This window comes from Myotis lucifugus, unplaced genomic scaffold, assembly GCF_000147115.1.
Source record: "Myotis lucifugus unplaced genomic scaffold, Myoluc2.0 scaffold_2, whole genome shotgun sequence".
Classification (NCBI taxonomy): Eukaryota; Metazoa; Chordata; class Mammalia; order Chiroptera; family Vespertilionidae; genus Myotis; species Myotis lucifugus.
The window spans coordinates 19,359,474-19,372,052 of NW_005871050.1; the positions used below are offsets into that span (position 1 = coordinate 19,359,474).

General features: G+C 42.6%; 1 protein-coding gene across 1 annotated transcript; it reads right to left on the reverse strand.

Moving 5' to 3' along the window:
* Positions 1-7,082: 7,082 nt before the first annotated feature.
* Positions 7,083-8,684, reverse strand: LOC102436815 (putative protein FAM47D). The gene has a single exon (XM_006082334.1). It carries the CDS (start codon positions 8,682-8,684, stop codon positions 7,083-7,085), a length of 1,602 nt encoding a protein of 533 aa, XP_006082396.1.
* Positions 8,685-12,579: the final 3,895 nt, after the last annotated feature.

Below are 12,579 nucleotides of genomic sequence, written 5' to 3' on the forward strand. Positions count from 1 at the left end.
CAGTGGACTGTACCTGGCTTGTATTCCTCCAAAAAATACTCAGAGAATGTTCAGTCAACTCTACTTTCTGCCTACCATACCATCTCTCCTGTTGTTTGGTTTATTTAGCTACTCAGTGCCTCTTCCTGAAAGTATTTTGACCTTCCCTTGTTGAGCCATGACTTAGACCAAGTACAGGATGGGGCAAAAGTAGGTATACAGTTGTTTTGTATGGAAAATAGTACAATAATCCTACATAATAAAAGGCTAATGTGCAAATTGTCCCCTCCACCAGGAGTTCAACCGGGAGTTCGACCAGGGGGTGGGGCTAGCCAGCCAACCATCCACAGCCCCTTCCCCTGTCCGGCCCTGCCCCCAATCGGCCCCCCCATCCTGATTGGAGGCAGGGCTGGTCCACCACTTCCATGTCTCCTACCCCTGGCCAGACCCTGCCCATGCACGAATTCATGCACTGTGCTTCTAGTTAATAAATACTAATAGAATAATAAACTCTACTTCACATACTCACAATAAACCTACTTTTGCCTCATTCTGTACAGACCGAGCACTATCTTGTAGGATCTCCTGAGGCTTTACTTCTCTTTCTCTGCTTTTTTCATCATTGTCACAATAGACAACAGTCCTGGCTGCTGCCTCTCTTGATCTCTTTGCAAGAGATGAGATTTTATTTTTTCTACATGTTTGCAACCATAAAACAATCAAGTAGAGTCCTACAACTCTCCCATGGCATATACCTGATTTCTCTCAAGTTTCTCCTCATTTATCTCAGAAAGGTTAGAAATAACAACCCCCTGGAGTTACTGCTTTCAATTCTTCACATCGGGTTTTGAAAGGTGTCTTCTTAGGAAGGTGTTTGGGTAAAGAAAATTATCCTAATCATTGACATAGCATTACTAGATAGTATCCCTTACTTTTTTTATTCACGTGTGCACCCCGCTTAGGGCAATAATTCAAAAATGGTAAGCTACCACTACCCATGATTGCTGCTATGCCTATAACTACTTCAATTATAATACCACCACCATGGCTATAACTGTTTAACATCGTGCCAAGTGCTGTTCTTTACCTATAGTACAGCATTTAATCCTAACAACAACAATGTAAGTTATGTTTTATAATTATTACCATTATTTTAGATGAGAAAACAAATATAGAGGAGCTGTCAAAATTCATACATCTGATAAGTAATTAATCTGGGTTTCAAATCCAAGCAGTGTACCTAGATTTCTACTTTCAATTAATGCAGTCTTTTAGGGAGGGGGAAATCATTTTTCATCTCTACTTAGTCCTGGCCCATGCATATAGTCTTTCAGAAAATATTCATAGTGCCTGATAGCTTTTTAAAATTTATTTTTATTTTTTAAATTTTTTTCAATCTTTAATTTCTTTATTGATTAAGGTATTACATATGTGACCTCATTCCCCCCATAAACCCCCTACACTCATGCCCTCACCCCCCTGTTGTCTGTGTCCATTGGTTGGGCTTATATGCATGCATACAAGTCTCTCCCCCTTTCCCCCACCCTCCCCTACTTTCCCTCTGAGCTTTTGGTTATAGCTTCTGTCAAGTGGTGAGCAGTTTTATATTATTGATTTTATTGTTGGTCCATAAAATTTCTAGAATACTTTTCCTTGATAAGAAATATGGCACAAGGGTTTTTCAGTAACATTTTTATATTTGAAAACTGAGGCTTGGAGAGCCATGACCAAAGTCAGACTATAAGCCAAGCTTTTAGTATTCTATTGTGAAACTAGAGGTTAGTGTAGAATGGATGAGACAGCAAGGTCTTACTGTAGGAATGATGTTTCCAGTCATAGAATTATTTTCTATTTAGTAATCCAGCAGACACAAATGCATCACAATACATATTTATGTTGCAATAGCAATTAACTTCCTGTCATCTATCTTGAATTATTAATTCTATTTATCATGTCAAGATAGTTATTCAATGTTTGAAGATGCAACTTATAAGACATTGATCTGTGTCTTAACAACACCTCACTTTGTATTACGTACTGTTTTGCATAGCCAAATGTTGACTTATGTTGTATCCAAGCCAACTAACTAATCAGGATAAAAATTATTGGAAAGGGGAGAATGAAGATGGCGGCATAGGTTAACGCCGGAGTTTGCTGCCTCGAACAACCACTTCAAAAATACAACTAAAAGACGAAACGGACATCATCCAGAACCACAGGAAGGCTGGCTGAGTGGAAGTTCTACAACTAGGAGGAAAGAGGAAACCATACCCAGACTCAGAGGAGGCGCAGTGCGGAAGTGAAATACTAAGGTGCGGAGGTGCGTGTGGAGCGGGCCGGCGCGGAGGGCGCGGTTGTTGTATTCAATCGGGAGGGAGTTTCAGACTCTGAGCTCCAGATCCGGGCGAGTCTCTAGGGACCCAGACTCAAATGAGAGAAGTGGGAAGGCAGCTTTCTCTCCAAGGTTTGCAGCAGTTGCAGAGCTGCTGGGGACGGAACTGAGAGCAGCCATAACTGCTCGCTCCGCCCCGCCCTGTAGATCCCCTGGGACCCGCCCCGCCCAAGCCCTGCACAGAGGCATTTGCCGGATAGCCTCAGGCAAAGGCTAGATGACTTATTTTGAAAATACATTTTTTTCATCTTAGTCAACAGGTAAGATTGAGTCCAATGTAATAGAAAGCTATCACACAGGATAAGCACCATGACAACTTTTTTGCCTTGGCTTCTTGGTGACTTTGTAGCACCCTCCTTTCTTATTCTCCCCCTCCTCCTCTTCCACAAATGTATGCTGTGCATCGTTCTGTGATGCTTGGGGTATTAGGCACTTGTGTAAAGTAACCCTTTAATTATCACCAAAATATGAGTTAGATGATACAGTTTCCATTTCATAGATGACAAGCCATGTTCTGGGAAATGCAAGATCACATAACCAAATGTGGAAAAGCAAATTTTATGGACCTGAACAATGAATGTGTAAGGATGAATGCTGCTGCACGTATCCCCAGGCTTGAATGAAGACCCACAGAAACTACATAATCCTGAGCCAGAGGATATAATATTGGCCTCTTTAATGTCTGAATAAATAAGTCTGGGTATTTCCCAGATTTTGCAGCCATTAGTGACTCCTCTTGGAAATTAGAGTGAGTTCTTTAGAAAGAGGCAGCTGTCTAAAAACAAGGTCTTGATAAAACCAATCATATAATTGGCTCTGGAGGAGAGAACATTAAAACCGGATTACAGTGGCCTGAGTGAAGACCTAACAGTAGGAAAGACCCTATACAAAGCCAAAGAGGTGTGAAAGCACATATGGCTGGCGTCTGTAATGTAGGAGCATGTTTGTATGGCAGTATGTGTGTGGGAGGTGTGCCTATGTAAATAGATATGTTATTGATTAGCCTGGAGATTTAGCAAGCTTGTGAATTGGACCAGTAGAAGCAAGACTAGTTTGGAAACCAATGCAGAATTAAGATACAATGGTGATGGAAACTTAATTATTCTGAGAAAGTCTAGGTCAAGAGAGACATTCTAGGCCTTGACTTAAAAAAATACATAGAAAAGACCTGGTTCCTCGGGCTCACAATACTCACAGACAGACTTCATTTACAATAGAAAATTTAAATTAAGCATATATATGTCCTCTCCTATCAAGATGAAATAATATATACACATAGTGTCATTTACATGTGACTTCCTTTATGAAGGCAAGCAGAAGTGCACTCTATATCTGCACTACAAATCTTTCTAGCTATAAATTGTCCCATCACAGACAGGTTTAGCTGTTATTTTTAAAATGTAAAGAAGTTGCTTGATTTTTCATGTTACATTTATGAGTGAACTTTAAGTTGATATTCATGGCATGCAAAGATTACTTGCACTTGAATAGAAATGGGAGGATATTTGGTGGTGGTGGGTAGTTTTATTCACACATCGATTCTGCACAGGAGATTTTCAGCACTTGAAGCTCCTTGGTGTTCTACAGCTCTGTTATATGGTATGGAAATACGCTTTCAGCCCAGCTGGCAAGGCTCAGTGCTTGAGTGTCAATCCATGAACCAGGAGGTCAACTTTCAATTTCTGGGCAAGGGCACATGCCTGGAGTTGCAGGTTCAATCCCTAGTAGGGGGCGTGCAGGAGGCAGCTGATCCACTGATGATCAGTGGAGACTCATCATTGATGATTCTCTCTCTCCCTCTCCCTTTCTCTCTGAAATCAATAAAAATATTTTTAAAAAGATATAAACTTTCACAGTGAATTTTTATGAATATAATAAGAAAATTTAAATATATTCTATAGGGAGCAATGATAAAACAAAACACCTAAAGATTATCCTATAATTTTTGTTTAGTAGGTTCCAATCAGGTTTTGGGCCTTGATGCAATCCTAGTAAAGGTGATCACAATTTTATTATTAAATGAGACTTAAATTAACTTGGCTACAGATTTCAACTTTTGATTAACAAAATAATTCTCATAATAAATTCCTTAATAATTTTAATATTAGTGGAGCTATAGAATTCTCTTATTCTTTAGTCTATAACTCAACCCTAACATTAATGCTAACAATAATCACAAAATATAGGTATTTCTGGTGGCTCACAAACAGAATGATGATAATAGCCTCATTTGCAAGAATTAATGATTTTAGTGAAAATGTTTTCATAATTTATAGACTCTAGTGACATCAGGGAAGATTCTGCTTCTAGTTCAAGGGTTATAAACTCAAATACCCATGTGGGCGAGGGAGGTCATTTAACTGTGTAAAATAGATCAAAGACTTACTAAGATGGGATGAGGATGGTGATAAAGTAGCAAGTGCAGCCCCCACAGAAAAGGATTCAATTAAAAAGATTGAAAAATTTTATGGATATACAAAACACGTTTCCTGGCCAACCCACCTTTGTGGACATCCCATTGAATTAATTAGCCATTTCAGTTGGGAAGAAAGTCTGTCTTTATCATGTTCAGGCTGCCCTACCTCACATTTAACAGCCACATTTTTGGAGTCATGGGGAATTTCTGCATGACAAGTCATCACATGATGAGACATCACAAGAAGCAGGGACTATAACAGTGGTTCTCAACCTTCCTAATACTGCGACCCTTTAATACAGTTCCTCATGTTGTGGTGACCCCCAACCATAAAATTATTTTCGTTGCTACTTCATAACTGTAATTTTGCTACTGTTATGAATCATAATGTAAATATCTGATATGCATGATGTATTTTCATTGTTACAAATTGAACATAATTAAAGCTTAGTGATTAATCACAAAAACAATATGTAATTATATATGTGCTTTCCAATGGTCTCAGGAGACCCCTGTGAAAGGGTTGTTCGACACCCAAAGGGGTCGCGACCCACAGGTTGAGAACCACTGGACTATAAGATATGATGATTTGCCTCAGGGATTTTTGACCCTAAGAATATTGAAATTAATAGGCAGATTTGAAAAGTGTTCAAACAGGTCTAACTAAATAGTTATTTTTAAAAAAATATTTCACTTGATTCTATTCCATAGATGAGCATGTATTATCTTCTGATCAGCTAAAGTGTGGCATCATTGATTTAATATATGTCTGAATATATTTTTCTTCTAGATTAGGGGGACAGTAAATTTTACTGTAAAAATTCAGATAGGAAATATTTTAGGCTTGCAGGCCATACAATCTCTGTGACAAATTCTCATGTTTTAGTGCAAAGGGAGCCATAGACAATTCACAAACAATACATAAAGTTAGTTTGGCTACGGGTTACAAGTTGTGCTTAACAAAATAATTGTCACAATGCATTATAAATTGAATATTATTAGAGCGATACAGTTCTTTCATTCTGCACAATTATTTTGAGATTCATCCCATGCAGTAGCTGGCATAATTTTTTATAAATATACTAGAGGCCTGGTGCAAGAAATTCATGCACAGATACAGTCCCGAGGCCTGGCCTGTGATCAGAGCCATCTCCCTCGGCTGCCCGCAGCCAGCTCCACCCCCCACCGACACCCACCCTCAGTTCCCCATTTGCCACTGGGTAATTGGAGCCTGCTGGCCAGGGGGAAGAACTAAGAGGTCAGCCATTCTGCCTGCTTGCCTGCCCCACCCCTGCCATGGTTGCCCTCTGTGTATGGGGTGACTAATAGGGTGGAGGCCTAGGCCTGGTGCCACCCGCATCCCATGCCACCCAACCCCAGTTCCCCTTTCACTATTGGGAGATTGGAGCCTGCCGGCCGGAGAAAAAAACTGAGAGGTGGTCAGTGCGCCTCATAGTGACTGGCCAAGCAGTCATTCTGGTTGTTCCACCGTTAGGGTCAATATGCACATTACCCTTTTATTATAAAGGATAGAGGCTCAGTGCACAGTTGGGTTGGCCAACCTGCCCTGATGGGGGCCCCGATTGTGGTGGGGGGTCTCCACCAGGGTGCGGGGCTGGCTGGGGCGAGGGGCTGAGGGTGGTTTGCAGGCTGACGACATCCCCGACCAGGGTGGGATCCCCTCTGGGGGCGGGACCAGCCAGGGCAAGGGGCGGCAGTTGTTCTGGTATCTGGTTGTTCTGGTTGTTCTGACATTTTAGTCACTTGGATTGAATTATATAGGATTTTTACTGATTTTCAGATGAGAGGAAGAGAGAGAAACATCAATGTTGAGAGAGAATCATTAATCAGCTGCATCCTGCATGCGCCCCCACTGAGGATCAAGCCTGCACCCCAGGCATATGTCCTCACCTGGAATCAAACCATGACCTCCTGGTTCATAGGTCAATGCTCAAACACTGAGCCACATCAGCTGGGCAACAAGATCCTTTGTAAGTAATTCTTTTATTTATGGGTATTTTTAATGAATAATTGAAATAAAAATATAATACTCCTAATGCAATAAAAACCAAGAGGAGAATATGTAAATATTGACTTCATAGTTGGTAAAATACATAACGCATTGATGAACCCAAGCAGAAGCTCATTCAGAAAGTTTTATTAGCAATAGGTGTTAAATTTACACATATTGTGGAATCAAATTGTCCATACACAGTGAGGCATTCATGGTGAATTCTGACTTATGTTAAAATGAGAGAGACACACTAGCCAAGTGAGTAGTAAATAGAAAATTGTCTAATCCTCTTCGTCCCCTGAATCCTTCTCTTTGGGTTCGGAGAGGAGTTTCATTACTCGGTGTATAGGAGTCTTCACAGACTCATATGTCCATCCCTTCCTCATAAACATCTTTTCAATCACACCTGGCATCCTGTAGCCCTTGCTTACAATGAAATCTTTGAAGGCAATTGGTCCATAAAGTTCATCAATAATGTCTGGTTCAAGATGCCTTCCATAGGTCCAATGTTCCTTGTCAGGGACGACTTTAGGGTCGGGCAAAGGCTGGTCATTGACCAGCTTTTTCCAGGATTTGGGGTCCAGGTACCATGCTCCATACCTTATCTTCTCCCGTTTGGGTTTATAAGGGTCTTGTTGTTTGCGGAGTTTCCTTTCCCAGTTACCTTCCTGCAGGGAGAATTTTCTCTGCTGTATGTCATCTAGCTGTTTGCAGGGCTTTATATTCAAAGGAAGCTGGCTTATTTTCTTTATTTTGACTGTATTATGGGTAAGTGGGACCTCTAAGTCAATTTCAAACTGTTTCATGATGTCCTCTTCATCAATGCCTATGTCTCCAAAATTATCATCGATCCATCTGAAGAATTCACGAACTCTTCTTCTTGCTTTTTGGAGCCCAGGAACCTTGGGGATATCCGTTGTGCATGCTGCATTTGTCTCTTCCTCAGGAAACAAACTGAGTAAATAAGACTGGAGACTCTCCTTGGCCATTTCCACGTGGGCTTGGTCTTCAGGTTCCAGGTTGACCTCCTCAGGAGGTTCCAGTTTGAGCTTCCAGGGAGATTCGGGGTGGACTGCCTCGGGAGGTTCTAGGTTCACTGCCTCGGGAGGTTCCAGGTTCACTTCCTGGGGAGGCTCCAGGTTCACTGCCTGGGGAGGTTCCAGGTTGACCTCCTCAGGATGTTCTTCACACAGGTGTGTGGGGGTCTTCTTTTTTTCCTTGGTGCCCTCACAATACGCCCACGTGTCCTCCAGCTCCCTGTCAGGATCTACCACTTCCAGGACCTTGAGCATGAGGTCTGGAGGGAGAGCTTCCTCCAGATTCGGGCAGTTCGCCAAGGGATGCTTGGTCAGGCTGGCTTCAATGTTCTCTACAAAGGCCTTCCGTGCTCGCTGGGCTGGCGAGAGCTTAGAACACAGGTCCGCTCCCTTGGGCGGCTGCCTGTGAATCTTTTTGGGCGGAGGGCGGGGAATTCTATGAGCAACCATGGGGAGAAAGCCCTCCCGAGGGCCACGAGTGATCACATCTTCAGGAGATGGACAGCCCGTTCTGAAGTCGTCCAGTCCCTCCTTCACAAATACCCACCGCCGGCTGTCCATGGAGGTGGGGCACTTCCCAAGCTTGTTGTTCTGCCTGGAGAGATAGCGGGAAGGCAACCTGTCCCTGTCCTTGAACCAGGGCTTACATTTCATGCCCAGGGGCACGGGCTCCAGTGGCCCCGGCCCTAGCAGCCACTTCTTGCTGGGCTCCGGCTTCTTGTCCAGCTTCGGCCCTGACTGCCACGGCTTGATGAGCCCTGACTCTATGAGCTCCTTCTTCCTCAGGTCCGACTTTAACAGCCACCCCTTGTGGGGCTCCGGTAAGGGCCACTGCTGGCACGCCATGGCGCCCTTGGACCAGGGCGCCCAGAGGCCTCAGGGGTTTGTTGTCCCAGCCGCCCAGTTGCTAGGAGACCATTGCCAGGTTCCACCGCATTCTTATTCTTTCCTGAGGCGGGTCAGCACGCGCCCCTGCACAGCCTGCATTGTCCCGGGATGGCCCCCCAGGTTGCATTCTTGCTTGTGGTAGAGAACTGTTCCCGTGTAAGGGCACACCACAGTTCAGCTCACCATTTATCTTTTGATGGACTTTTGGATTCATTCCAGTTTGCGGCTGTTTGGAAATCATGGGGTCACGAATATTTCACGTGTTCACATCTTCATACAAGTACTTTCATTTCTCCTGGATAAATTATAGGTAGCAATTGATAGGCAGGAGCTTCTGAGAGCCATCTTTTTTCTATGTATTCACAGCCCTCAGGTTTTGATATTTGCCCAAATATGGGTGAGGGGAGTGAGGCATTGGCTATACAACTTAAGATAGCAACCAAAATCCCCCTCAGAAATCAAGATCAATTATCTTTTAAGGTAACATTTCAACATATTCAGAAAAACAGTGTCATATTAAAGCCTGAGGACAAAGGATAGATCAGTGCACTACTACTGATCCTGTCTTTATTTAAAACCCATGTGTTCTTCGCCATCCATTTTCTTTTTACAAATAAGATTTGCCCTTTTTGGATACTGTTTTGTTTCTTGGAAACAGTTTGATTCTTTGGGATCCTTTTAAAGATTTGATTTAAATAAACAGAGCAGTTCCCTGTGATAGCACATGGCTAAATACTGTTATACCATGTGGTATGGTTAATTAACTGTTCCTTACTACTGCAGTAAGACCCTTTCATGTAAATTATTCAATGCCTGTGTATCTAGAGATGTTCTAGTCTGGCTGACAGTAAAGGTCGTTATTGTAGGCCCTGTTTTAGTATCAGTTATCAAGAATCCTTTCCAGTGGTTTCTTTCCTGGCTTTTAATAATGTATTCACACACAAGCTGATCAGTAATCCCCTGAATCATTCCTGTGGGGTTCAAGATTCTAGAGTTCCCTCTCTCTCATTTTGCTCTCTGGTTGTCTGCCTTGAGAACTCTACCCACCTTGTTCTATACAGTGTCCTAGATCCATCTCCTCTACATAGCGTGACTTCTGGTCTTTGCCTCTCTGAGCTGTGGCCTAGAAACTGAAGGAATGTGGAGCCATCATAGGAGTCACCTCATTTATTTCCTATCTGTGAAGCATCTGTCCCTGCTTCCTGATGTCAAGTGTCTTTCATAATTTTATCTTATTTTATTTCATTATTTTTTCAGGTGTTTCAGGGCATAAATCTGATCCCTGTTACTCTACTTTGGCCAGAACAGAAAATATAATTTACTTTTTTTGTTTCGTCTCCATCAATTTGTGAGTCTACCTTTTTAAAGGTCTCCCATGACTTCTGAGCATTCATGGGGAGAAAGCCCTCCCGAGGGCCATGAGTGTTCACATCTTCAGGAGATGGACAGCCTTTTGTGAAGTCGGGCTGTCCATCTCCTGATACCGTAAATTCTTGCTATTCTCCATGATTAGAAATTGTAGATCACACCCGCATTATTGAAACAAATGCCTCTTTTAAAATCCATACCAATCTATTTTTCTTTTTTCCCTAATACTCAGGATAATTATCTACTTCAAATTCCAACAAATAAATAGTAAACTCCTTAGCATGTTGCATTAGGTGTTTTACAATTTCAATGCAGCATGGATTTTTCTTGGTCGTAGCCAATAATACACTAATACACAAATTACAGATTAGACGTAATTCTTCAATCATGGCAGCAACTTGAATCTTGTCCTAAAATACATTTTTTTATTCATTTACTTATTCAGCACACATTGGTTCAGTTCTCCTTTTGTATGAGGCAGTGTGTCCAATACTCAAACTATTGCAATTAAAGATAAAAACACCATATTTTCCCTACAATAAAATTCCCATCAATTTTTGCTATCTGATTATTTTAAAGATTTTCTTCAGACTTCACCCTTGAAGTACATTCTTTCTGAGTAAGTGTTAAGTGAAGCAGGCTGAGATTGCAAATCAATGAAATAGAATTAAATATATTAATACAGCTAAGATGACATAATATGGTTGGTATAAGTTAAAATATGAAGCTAAGGAATAGAAAATCAGTGACCACGATTCAATGGGAACTCAATCTATTCTAGAAATCATTGCTTGTAAATTAGTATTATTATTAATATCATTATTAATATTAATATTATTGTTTCCTGCAGTATGAAGCATGGGGAGAATATCTCCGTTTAAGGATAAGAAGGAAGTGACATTTTCATAGGAAAAATGACAAGTAGCCTAAAGGTAATGCCCAGTATATTCAAAGCCCTTTAAAAGTTCACTATTGTCCCCATTTGTCATATGACATATACTTTTCCCAAAGAGGAAAGATAGATGTGCAACAGAAATTACATGTACCCGTTATTGAAATTATCAAGTGAATCTTAGCTGTTTTGGATCATTGGATAGCAGTGATGGTGAACCTATGACACCAGTGTCAGAGGTGACACGCGAACTCATTTTTTGGGTTGATTTTTCTTTGTTAAATGGCATCTAAATATATAAAATAAATATCAAAAATATAATATAAATCTTTGTTTTACTATGGTTGCAAATGTCAAAAAATTTCTATATGTGACACCAGACTTAAGTTAGGGTTTTTCAAAATGCTGACAGGCCGAGCTCAAAAGGTTTGCCAAGAGCCTCAGCCTGGGGACTGAAGTGTCCCGGGTAACATTTTGGTGAAGGTCACATTCCCAGGTGGTGGGGGCAAGAAGGCTCAATCCCCAGTAGGGGCCTACAAGAGGCAGCGTGATCAATGATTCTCTCTCATCACTGATGTTTCTATCCCTCTTTCCCTCTCCCTATCTCTCTAAAATATATATATATCTACACTAATAAAAGAGAAACATGGTAATTAGCGTACGACCGCTACCCTTCCCATTGGCTAATCAGCATATCCTAATGCAAATTAACTGTCAGCCAAGATGGCGGCCGGCAGCCAGGCAGCTGGAAGCGAACATGAGGCTTGCTTGCTTCAGTGACTGCAGACTCCAAAGTTCTCCGCCTAACTTGCCAGCCTTTGAGTTGCAACTCTAAGCAACTATGTACTATGTTGCAAATAAGAAGCTAAACAAAACCCCAGAAACCAGCTTTCAGCCTGCCGGGATCTCAGAGCTGAAGTTATACATTGTTTCGATTATAGAACAGGAAACAAACCAGATACGAAGCCTCAGAGCTAGAGCCAGAGTTAAAGCTGGCCCAGAATAAAATAAAAAAAGAGAAAAAAAAGGAGCGGTTGGGAGCTTCAGTCAACAACCGCCAGCCTGAAAGCAGCCCTCAGCCCCTCACCCAGACTGGCCAGGCACCCCAGTGGGGACCCCCACCCTGAAGGGGGTGTGACCAGCTGCAAAGAGCCATCATCCCCTCATCCAGGCTGGCCAGGCACCCCAGTGGGGACCCCCACCCTGATCCAGGATACCCTTCAGGGCAAACCAGCCAGCCCCCAGGCCTCTATCCTATATAGTAAAAGGGTAATATGCCTCCCAGCACCGGGATCAGCGTGACAGGGGGCAGCGCCCAAACCCCCTGATCAGCCCTGCAGCTCTGTGTGTGACAGGGGGTGGGGCCACAACCTCCCTATCCGCCCTGCTCTGTTCATGACAGGGTGCGGCGCCCTAACCCCCCCCCCCCCACAGGCCCTGCTCTGTGTGTGATGGGGTAGAGCCATAACCTCCCCATCGGCCCTGCCCTGAGTGTGACAGTGGCGGCACCCCAACCCCCTGATTGGCCCTGCTCTGTGGGTGACAGGGGGCGGTGCCCTAACTCCCCTATCGGCCCTACTCTGTGTGTGACAG